This window comes from Thunnus albacares, chromosome 16 (assembly GCF_914725855.1).
Source record: "Thunnus albacares chromosome 16, fThuAlb1.1, whole genome shotgun sequence".
NCBI lineage: Eukaryota > Metazoa > Chordata > Actinopteri > Scombriformes > Scombridae > Thunnus > Thunnus albacares.
This window is the reverse complement of record NC_058121.1, coordinates 22,219,627-22,230,758: the sequence shown is the minus strand read 5'-3', so window position 1 is coordinate 22,230,758 and position 11,132 is coordinate 22,219,627. Positions and strand designations below refer to the sequence as shown.

General features: G+C 38.9%; 1 protein-coding gene across 1 annotated transcript; it reads right to left on the bottom strand.

The window, feature by feature from the left end:
* Positions 1-1,596: 1,596 nt before the first annotated feature.
* On the bottom strand, positions 1,597-10,454 carry LOC122965518 (saccharopine dehydrogenase-like oxidoreductase). Its single transcript, XM_044329645.1, has 12 exons — positions 10,078-10,454; positions 9,384-9,496; positions 9,210-9,290; positions 8,884-9,013; positions 7,830-7,879; positions 7,127-7,257; positions 6,316-6,433; positions 3,750-3,869; positions 3,256-3,312; positions 2,753-2,864; positions 2,511-2,592; positions 1,597-2,352 (listed from the first exon to the last, which is right to left on the bottom strand). The coding sequence occupies exons 1-12, from the start codon at positions 10,265-10,267 to the stop codon at positions 2,256-2,258; spliced, it is 1,281 nt and encodes a 426-aa protein (XP_044185580.1). The 5' UTR covers positions 10,268-10,454; the 3' UTR covers positions 1,597-2,255.
* Positions 10,455-11,132: the final 678 nt, after the last annotated feature.

The following is an 11,132-nucleotide window of genomic DNA, read 5'->3' as shown; positions in this document are numbered from 1 at the left end:
GATCGCGTCCCTGTTTCTCTTGATTCTCACAGAGCATCCACAGTCTTTTAATTAAGGCCATGCACTGTCTCTGCATCCTCAAAGGCACGAAATGACCTCTACTGTCATGTGAGGCTGTGCAGTGTAAATATTTGTCATGGAAAAGTAGCTGGGGAAATACTGACACCTAGTGGTAGCAAAGGGTTTGGTACAAGTGAGAGGAAGACTGCAGCCACAGGTTATTTATTACATGTGTGTTTATCCTTGTGAGGATACAAAAACAATAGATAATCATTGTAAAATGTTGTCCAAATGGTACAAAGAAAGGCCAAGCATGGTTTAATTCTTTTATCTATTAATCCATAATCCATCCTCAACATGCTGTTTTGTACACAAATGGAAACAGTCATTACAATTTTTTTTCTTCTGCCTTCTCAGCGTACCTTAACTCCACTCTTGTCAATTTAGATTTATGCTTTAGTTTAGGTGAGGGTTGATGTATAATATGTTTAAAGGTTTGCCTTAACAACTGAAACATGTATATGAAGCAGGGAATGTACAGAGTGCATGTATTCTTAATTAATTTGATTAATTAAGCACAAAGACCAGCCACTAATTTAAAATAATGTCCTTGACAACTGACATGTTGAATCCACCGCCTGTTAACTAGCCCAGTGGTTCCCAACCCGTGGGTTGTGGACCTATACCAGGCCACAGAACATTTGGTATCAGGTCAGGGGGGAACTATATGATCAGGCAAAAAATCTGAATGTAATTAATAAATATAATAAATTCTGCATTATTTGTGCATTAATTACTTTGAACTTCATTGCCAACAAGTCCACAACAGAATGCAGATTTTAAAATATGATGTCATTCATCAATAAGAGAAATTAAAGAGCATATGGGACAACGTGTCTCCCATATGTGACTTAATGTGTGTCTTATAATACCCTATAATATCCTAAATAAGCCAACCATTTTCCACCGGTTCCACTGCAGAGATGCTGTCCATATAAAATAGTCCAGTTTAAAAAAGGTTGGGAACCTTCATACTTTATAGGCCATGTAATAAAATAAACAAATATGTGTTCAAATACAACCCTGTCTGCAAGAAATGTTTATACACTATTAATTTAAAACAGCAAATATGTTTTTAAGAAACATATTTTCATAATTAGGAAACATTAATAGAGGTATCTGCCAAGTAGCAAAATATTAACACATATCAGTAAAACACAATTCAAAACATGCTTAATTTGTTTTACTTACAATATCCACTCTTGCAATAAAATATCCACTCGTAGCAAATAAAGCATGGTAGAACTTTTTTATGGTTGTGTTCAGGCACTCACAGTAGTTGTTTAAGTTTAGGGAAGGATCAAGGTCTTGGATTAATATTGAAAAAGTTAACAGTGACATGAAGAATGAGACACAATGCTGTGTCTTCATTAACAATTAACTAAAACTTAACTACATGCAGGACTCGGGATATATGAATATAATAATATAATAATATAAATATGAACCATGTGGACCACGTTGGGTGGAAATGGTGCGGAATACCAGTTCAGATTGATGCTTTAATCTGAATTAAACTGTGAGACACAATAACAATGAGGCTGTGTAGTGCTTTATTACATGATTGATTGAAAATCATATTTAAAATATATAATAAAACAAATATACAGTAAAATATTTTGTAATTATCATCATTTTTAAAGCTTCGAATATCAAGTTAAGTGTTTTTTCATTTTTTTGTACAGTAAGTACAAATTTACCTGCTGTCTATAATACAAAACTTAATGGACTAGATAAAGTTTGCTAAAAAACTACATTGCATATTTTCACAAGTGCATAGCTGACAAGTCTGGTGTAATCAACTTTACTGACAGAGATATATTTTCATCTCTTCATTTGGCAAAACAGTAAAACAAGAGAAACAAAAACTGTCTACTGATGAAAAAGTATTTCTATTCACCCAGATTGAAAACACAAGGTCATTTCATTTTCAGCAAAGGCACAACTGGCCTCAGTGGGTGGCAGTCAGTGTGGGTGTACAGTGTTTTCTGAAGTGTCCTTCAGTGTTTTAGTTACCGATTGTCACAGCACACTGACCTCTGATGAATTACTGGTTATGTCCCAAAACCAGCAAACAACAGTGTGGTACTGCTGACTGAATGACAGGTAAGTCAACATCTCCTGTGAATATCGGTACAAATACAGTACGCTGTGACTGCAGAGCGGCCTTTACAGAGGCCACTGTTAAAAGGCTACTAGTAGTTTCTCACTGAGAACTTGATGCTGTGGTTATGGAGGCGGTCGATGAGACTGGTTTTATAGAAGGCGGCTCCTGGAGTGTACACCCCTCCCCTGCCAAGAACAACAGAGACATGAAGAGAAAAGGTGGGATAGTGCTTAACGGCAAAGACATAGTCAAACATAGACTGTATGTTACACAGAAAGATGCAAAATCTTTCCGTTTATAGAGGGGGAAAGGTAAAAGTAGCATGAGAAAAGGAAAAACTGACCTCCTGGGGAGAGAGTGCAGTTCATTCAGCAGGGTTACTGCTGCTTGTACCATAGTAGACACTGTCGCTACATAACCAGGCTCTGTGAAGAACAAACACACTAACATGAAGCTAACGAGTAGCAGAAATGTCCATACATCTTCCAAAATATTGTTGACTTCACAAAATACCGTTTCAAGGTACTACTTACAATATGTAAACAACAGCATATAATGACATTAGCCCACGTGTGGTGCTCCTACCTGCTCCTATGACCTGGGTGCAGATCTTAGAGTTGGGTCGGCCCTGAGAGGGATCCGTGCCCTCTGAGTAGCCCTCTCCGAAAAACGTCAGGCTGAAACAGGTGTCTTCTATCTGAGAGGGGAGAATGAGTGACGACAGATTAACTGAATGAGCGAGCGACTGACTGGGTGGACCAATCGATGAGAATCAAACAGGGTTTAACAGCACGACATACTGGACAATACAACACATCAATACATGTTTGAGGTCACCAGAGAATAGTTGTTACTACAGAGCACGTTGTCTTTTAAATACAGTATGAGACAGAATTGTAAAATAAAGACAGCAGTGGTTCATTACAACCACTTTTACATTAGCAATACTACCTTAATTACATCGACATATGTTCTTGCTTTCACTTGATTTCAGAGCTCCCAAATGCATGAAATGTAAATTAAATCCATTTTGCAAGCTGCTCAGGCAGCAGGCAGAACTGTTAATGTACTTAAATCAACTCACTTACCTGCTTAATGGTTGGACCGGCCTTGCTGAACAAGCCAAAGGAGAAAAACCGCGGAAACTTTGGGAAAGACAGAAACCGAATATCAGTCACTTGTACACGACTCTACAAATTAACATTCAATATACTGACTCCATTTACACTCCATACCTCCTTTTGCTTTTGCTTGAATTGCAGTGCAGATAAATGAAACGTTTTAACTGTATAATCCATGTTGTTTTGAAATATTTCTCTACTTGCAGGCATCAGAGTATCACAGTTGACGCCAAAGTCTACTTCTGCGTTTAACATGAGTAGCTGTGTGTAAGCCTTTCAGCTAAACACCCACACCTAACTGTGACATTCATCCACATTCAAACGCTTGGAATAACCATCTGAAGTCTTTAAGATTTTTCCTGCCTTAAATCCACGTCCAAGAGGAGATTATCTGCTTTGGGCAGCAAATGCAAAGGTAGACGATTAAAAAAAAGAGGTTGTCTGAGGAATGATGTAGCTACCGTGGTGAGGAGTTTCCTGCCCAGGCTGAATTTGACCAGACACCAGAAGAGCAGTCCGCCACAGAAGAGCTTCACTACAGAGAAGAGGCCACCAACCCCGACGTAGGCACTGTACTGGATCTGTGAATGGAGGACAGGGAGAACATGTAGATGATAAAAAAAAGGGAAATTAAAGGTGACAGAAAGGTAAAAGATAACAGATGCAGGTGAGGAGGACAAGGAGAGATGAAGGGAAAGTGGTGAGTTGAGAGGACAGGAGGGAGACACACGGATGAATGGATAAGAGATAAAAGCGAAGTGATAAAAAAAGGAAAAAAAGGGAGGAGGGGTTGTAGAAGTAAAGGAGTAAGGAAGCAGGGGTGAGGAAGAGGACATAGATGTAGGTAGGAGAGTGAGAGGAAATACAGAATCAGATTAAGGCAGGAGGAAGGAGGAGAAAAAGGGAAACAACCAAGGAGGGAGGGAGGGCCTGATGAGATGTCAAAGGGAGTAATGAGCAGCGGGGAGGAAAGTGATGAATCACTACAGATGACTCATCATATTTCCACTCAACTGGTAGATGGCGGCCTAAACAACATAATGAGATAGTTTCATTAATGCCCACATCTCTGGCTGTGATCAAAACAGTGACAGCTGCTGGAATGGCTGACCTAGTTACAGGTACAGGAGGGAGAAACAGGTTTTTGCTTTTCATAGCCAGGATGCAGAGGCCACCACGTAGTCAAGATAAAGAGGAGTATGTGTGCTAAATATTAAAACTCTTTGTGTCATTTAATGCAGCGTACCAAACTGTGTTCCTGAGGGACACGGAGAGTGCAGAGATATTATTGGTTCTTAATCTTTCTGGTCCTGAGGCACGCTCAGGCATAGCGAGACATTTCAAAGCATGGCTGGTTATTTAATGCCTCGAACAGGGCATGCGAAATTATTGATTACATGGAAGTGTTGTCAAGTGTTGTTTGATACCCCAGGGTTGGAGAGCACAATGAGCTGTTAGATGAGGAAAAAAATTCACATTAGCTTGAAGGATGGGGTCGTTGTAACCTTGTTAAAATGATTGCAGATATAGTTTGGGGAGCTGTCTTGGTCAGGTCTCCCCTGCAAAAGAGATTTCTTACCTCAATGGGACTTTAAATCTCTTTTTGCAATTTGCACTTGAGCTGCATCAACATCACAGCCAACATGTTACCGATGCAGGTGCAGTTTAATAATATAACATATAACACAGATTATAGTTAAATTTGTTCACATTGTAAATGTTTAAATTAAGTCAGTAGTAAAACAGTAGCAAAAGTAAGAAGATGCATTCAACAAATTTGTGTTTAAAAGAGGATTCTACAAGGTAGCTTTAACTACAACACTATAATAAATAAGGAGACACATGGGGCCCAATTTTGTGCCGGCGCAGGGCGCAAAGCACAGTGGCAAACTGCTATTTTCCTGCTGCGCACTGAGGTTAGCTCCTCAATTGTTTGATATCTTGGGGATCTCAATCCAGTGGGACTCCTCAATCTTGGTGCCAAGAACGAGAGCGCCTCCGCTCGCCTGCTAAGAGCAGATCGAAAGCTCACTACTGTTCCACAATATTTTGTCACTTTATTTGGTGAACGTGCACTCATATAATCCTCCCTGAAATCAGACAAAGTCATGTTTTGCTCCACTTTCCTTTTACTTTTTTTTGTTTGGTTATGACATTGATACCTGCAAGACTAAATAATTATTATTAATAATTAACAAGTGATTCTGCACAGCATCTGTCATCCACAACAGCTAGATTCCTCTTTACAGCCAGCTGAAGACGTCAACTGCAGTCTCTATTGGGATGATGTTGTGTGCTGTTAAGCCACAGTTCCACACGCCAGATCTGCTGATTAAATTTTGTGCAATAAGCCCCAGATTGTTGCAAAATAACCACAGAAAACTCTATGCTTATATGCACACCAAACTTGTTGGCCTGCAGCTCTGCATTTCAGTCATAATACAGGTAAACGTGTGGCTGCAAAGAGCAACGTGACATTTTATTTATGTAAAAGTGTTTTATCTTAAAAATCTCAATTCGTTTGTGAATCATTTTCAGGATTGTGTGTATGTTGCAATATTAAGATTAAATAAACAACTATTTTGTTCCCAAAATGTCTATACAGTGTATAACAGTGAAATCTGTGGTATACAGTGGTATTTAACTGCAGGGGGTTATTGTATGGATCACTATGATGCAGATTTAAATCCCAAATTATTACACATAGAAACATGGTGATTACTGGATCATCAGCATGTCCAGAAAAGTGAATTCAACTTAAATATAATATAATATATATACTCTTGCCAGCATGACATCACGATTGTCACAGCCTCCAACACGCCCACCTATAATGTATGATAATGTATTCTTTCTGATCCCACCCCATATTGAGGTGCGCCTGGCACACCTAGCCACAAAAATACCAAAAGTGCACTGGACCCACTCTCACTGTGCAGGGCGCACTTGACTGCGATCTGCGCCGCACACCAGGTTCACAAAAATTGGGCCCATGGTCTCAGTTCTTGTGTCATTATGGGATCTTACTGGTGACTGGTGCTCCTCCTCGTAAAGGAAACGCTGGGTTCTCTTTACTACCGAGGGGTCAGAACCCATAAACGGGATGGCATACTGCTCAATCTCCTTGCTGAAAAACACAAAACCCCTGGACACACACACACATACATACATATGCACAAATTACACAGAGATAAAGAAAAGTAGTGTGGACTCACCAAATCTATCTCTGGGCTTGCAGCATCAGCACAGTAATATTCAACACAAGCTCATTTCATCCATTGATAGTCCTCTAAATCCGCCTCTCCATCCCTGCCAGGCTCCACGTTCCAATAAAATCTCATTACACTGGATGTAAGTCAGTCTGCCAGACAGTAATAGTCTGCAAATCGCAGCTATCTCGCGAAAGCTTTTTACCTCCAAATGTGCTGTATTTTTAAATAATGGCTTACAGTTGTTTATGGTGCTGAGAGTAAATCTAACAAGTCAAAAAGAAGGTTTTCATTCCAAAACATCATTTTATTTATCATCTTTAAACAGAACATTTGCACCACAACGTTATTTGGTGATGATTGCATTTGCTCAAACAGCACTATGTTGTAAATTAAGGTATTACAATTGGAATAATGTTCCATTTTTCAATTTGGAATTAAACTACTGAAATGTAGGTCAAATGTAAAAAACATACATCAGTTTCGGTGGGAAAATCCCTCCCTGCTGTGCACTGAGGGACACACCTAACCCCATTTTGTGACTTATCGCTGCCAAGCCCCACATTCCAATAAAAAAGCTATTACTCAAAATAAGGAGATTTTGCCAGACAGTAATTGCTCAGTTTTACCTCTTTTTTACTTTGGCTCCCAGCACAGGCAGCGGTTTGTGGCCAAACTTCTTCCTCAGCTGGCGGAGGGATCCGCTATCTGCGAAGCCGTACACAGCAGACTGCCACGTGGCATCGTGGCCGGACGACCCCTGCGATGGTTGAGAACACTTTTAATTGTGTCATGGTGCAGAAAACCAACGCTAACCAAACATCCCTTTCATTTCTCCTCATTGAAGCTTCAATATGAATAGACGACTAATGTCTACTGATTGACACGTTCGAGTGACCTGAGTCTACGTAGGAATACAGAGACTGTTGGGATTGAACCCGACCTTTGGATTTGTGATTCTGACAGGTCACCTGTGGTGGGCTAGTTTTCTTGGACCCGGCACATAAGTTTTATTTGGAGTAGCCTCAGTCAGCCATTCCTTCACTTCATGATCCAGACTAGTGTTTGCTGAGAGTCATGTTTTAGGAATTTGTTTCTTTTCTACTATCGCACTCAGTTATAGTAGTGTAAATATATGATATCTTAATCTAAAATGTACTTTCACTGAGTGCCTGTGTTGATATTTACTGAGTGTGATTAGTCACATCCTTAACTACCGCTGCGATTATATCAAACTTACAACAAAACACCCATCACTTTACTTTTTAAAGTTTAGATAAAGTGACTACATTTTCCATCATGCAGTGCAGAAGCTGTAGTTGTTCAGACTACCTCAGGCCCGCTGGTAATTGCCAGGAAGCTCTCCACTGCTGTCAGCGTTCCTGAAATCAGAACAAATCACACACAACTTGCAGTTAAAGGACGATCACAATTTTTCAAGTCTGTCTTACAATAACAGTCAGATCCCAAACAAACATTGAAACATGTTTTTCTTGCTGTAATCGTTCCTCTTGTTTATACTGACCATCAGAAGATCTTTTCATAATGCATTTACAATCTGAGTGATGGGGGACAAAATCCACACTTCTGTGCAAAAATGTATTTAAAAGTTTATTTGAAGCTAATATGAAACTTCAGCGTCCAAATGAGTCAAATCAAGTAGAAATCTTTCAACGTTAAAGTCTTTTTAGTTCCAACGTCCCTCTTTTTGTTACTATACTTCCACCACAGCTCAACAGGGAAACACTGTCCAAGGAAACACAAAGAGGGAATTTGATGCTAAAAAGACTGTAAATGTGTCAGATATCCACTTGATATGACTAACTCAGACTGCTGAAGCCTCATATAAGCTTCACATCAACTTTTAAATGCATTTTTGCACAAGATGACACATTTGAAGGGGATCTTTTAATAGCCAGTATATAGCCAGTGTCATATGGACACCTGAAAAAAAACCTGGAAAATTGTGACGCTATCCTTTAAAATTCTAAGTATATAAAATACAGTCAAATACATGAGTTCAACTTAACAATAGAAAAAGATGTTTTACCACTATTAGCCTTTGTATAAACAGCAATAAAAAGCATATAATTTATTGTTCTCCTTGGTAGAGTTTTGATATGAAAAATGTATTTTTTATATGTGGAAATTGTGAAGAAAATATAAAAAATAAACAAAATTCCTTGCAAACAAGATGACAATCCAATATAAAGGCATTAAGCTCAGTCTAGTGTTGTACACCCTTATATACTGAGGACTCAGACAGCACATCAAACTATTTAACTTTTCATCCTGTTCAATGAACAAACTATTTCCAGGCTTTTGATTCACAGACACAGACTCGAGTTCTTTTAACTACCAGATGAGCCCTTTTTTTTTTTCCTACCTTTGAACTGCCTCTGTGTGTAGAGAACACCCAGGTCTGCGGGTATGGAGTCGAAGCCACAGCTGCCAATCACATACACTCCTCTCTCCAAGGCTTTAGCATGGTACTCTAGCTGCATGCGCTCTAGGAACTGTTGAGGGCAGGACACACACATATGCACAAAAACAAGATTCATTTGAATGTTTGCACACAGACGCACAGTCACAGATGCAAAATAGACCTTATCAGTCTACTTGAAGTGCAGTAATGAGCACTGCAAGCTGTGAGACAAACACAGTGTGTCAAAACAGCTTGAAAAACATGGAAACGGACATTTAACGACCTACCTGAGGTTCCCCACAGATGTCTATGTAATGAGCTCCGTTTTCTATACAAGCTTTGACCACTGGTTCACCGTAAAACCTGTACTGAGATGAGAAAGGCATCAAACATGTTAACCACTTGTGTGATGTATCAACTCAAAGTTTTATCCCCTGATAACACCTAGATAAAATACTTACCGGTCCTACACAGTTGAGAATCACCTGGCCTTGTTGGCACATGATGGCCAGTGATTCCTCAATAGACACATCAGCAACTATTATTTCAATGTCTGTCCTCAACTCGGGCATCGCTGACAAAAAGAGGGAAAATAGTGAGTGATAAGGTTTGACTGACCTTAATGTAAAAGTCAAAACCACCACATACAATGTAGGCAGTCTGAAAGGCATTCTTTGGCCATCTTTATTTATTACTAACAATATATTCATATAACTAATTGCTGTATTTCTATTCATTCACTTTCTCTTGTAAATTGTATATTTATCGTGTATTTTAAGTGCTCTTGTGAGTATGTGGTAAAAGTGTTATGCATGATATAAATAAAGGCTGTCATCATTATCATTATTATATACAGCATAAAATAAAAAATGTCCCTTTTATCAGTCAGTCAGCAGTGTGTTTCACTCCTCAGTGACCTGACCTACTGTCATGTCTTAGCAGGTTTGGAGCAAAACAAGAACTTAGAGGTCAAGTTCAGGATTGTTTACTTATAGCTACATATCAAACCAGAACAACAACAACAACAACAACGACAACAACTCTACTGCCTCTGTCAGTCAAGTGAGTACAGTATCCTGCGGCAGTTCATAGGCTGACAGCAAACACTCTTGTCTCAGTTAGCTACAGTATCGTTACACCCTGTCAAACACATACACAGCCTCCCCGCGGCGCGTTTCAACACTTCTTCCAGCCGCTGTCTGCTTCTCCCGGCCACGGCCCATTTCAGAGAGCTGCCTCCGGGACTCTCAGTGGCGCATCGGGCGACTTCCTCCACAACAAACTGCCCGGTGAACCCAGAGGCACCGAAAACAATAATGTGGTACGGTCTGGCAGAGGCTGTCATTGTTTTAAGTTCAAGGTCCCTGGTAACCGTGGTGTGTGTCTACATGGTAACCCTAGATTTGTGAAAGATCTCGCGAGAGTGATCATTTGAACCGAAACCATGATCTTTTCGTCACCCTAAACAAGTGTTTTGGGTTTTTTTGTGCCTAAAACCTAACTAGATTTAAACCACAGCGCTGTCACATCATAAAACATAATTGTTTTGTACAATGACAAACAACACGCACAATAAAGAAACAACGTGTTCAAATCTCGCGAGAGTTCCACAATCTAAGATTACCATAAAGACACGATCCCTGGGGTCGTGAACAGATTTTTTCCCCCCCAATCTTTATTGAGAAAACATTCAAATATACAAACATTATATTCGTCTGACTGTATATATACACAGTGCTCAACATAATGGTATACAAAGAAACAAGAATATGAATTCATATAAATAAACAAATAAAAAATAATAAAAACAAAATTGGGGTAAATAAACTTGATAGATGTATAATTATGATAAGAAAAATATACGTTATTCTTCTTTTAAGAGTTCACTGTACAGTTTGACAGTTTTATTACTTTTTTAGTGTTTATAAATTTGAGAATTTAATTTTTATTATTTAATTTAATTTTATTACTTTACCTGGCAGGGACAGTGCATATTAATAACAGTGAAATCAGGGGTAACTTTTGTTATTTTGCATTTATGTGTGTGAAATTTACCATATAAAATCAATAAGTTAACAATGTTATATTTGTCATGTTCAAAATGTGTAATGACATCTTTACACTCAAATTTAACATTATAGTTAGTTTTACACAATACATAATCTTTCATTCGAGTCCAAAAAGTAACTAAATGTGTTCAATGGTAAAGA

Bases quoted from the DNA above. Each gene is read 5' to 3' on its own strand.
- LOC122965518 (XM_044329645.1), bottom strand. From the start codon at position 10,267: ATGACAGCCTCTGCCAGACCGTACCACATTATTGTTTTCGGTGCCTCT. The intron at 6,434-7,126 runs GTAAAACTGAGC...GTGTGTGTCCAG, and splicing joins GGAGCCAAAGTAAAAAAGAG to GGGTTTTGTGTTTTTCAGCA. The intron at 2,865-3,255 runs GTAAGTGAGTTG...CTCCCCTCTCAG, and splicing joins CCGGTCCAACCATTAAGCAG to ATAGAAGACACCTGTTTCAG.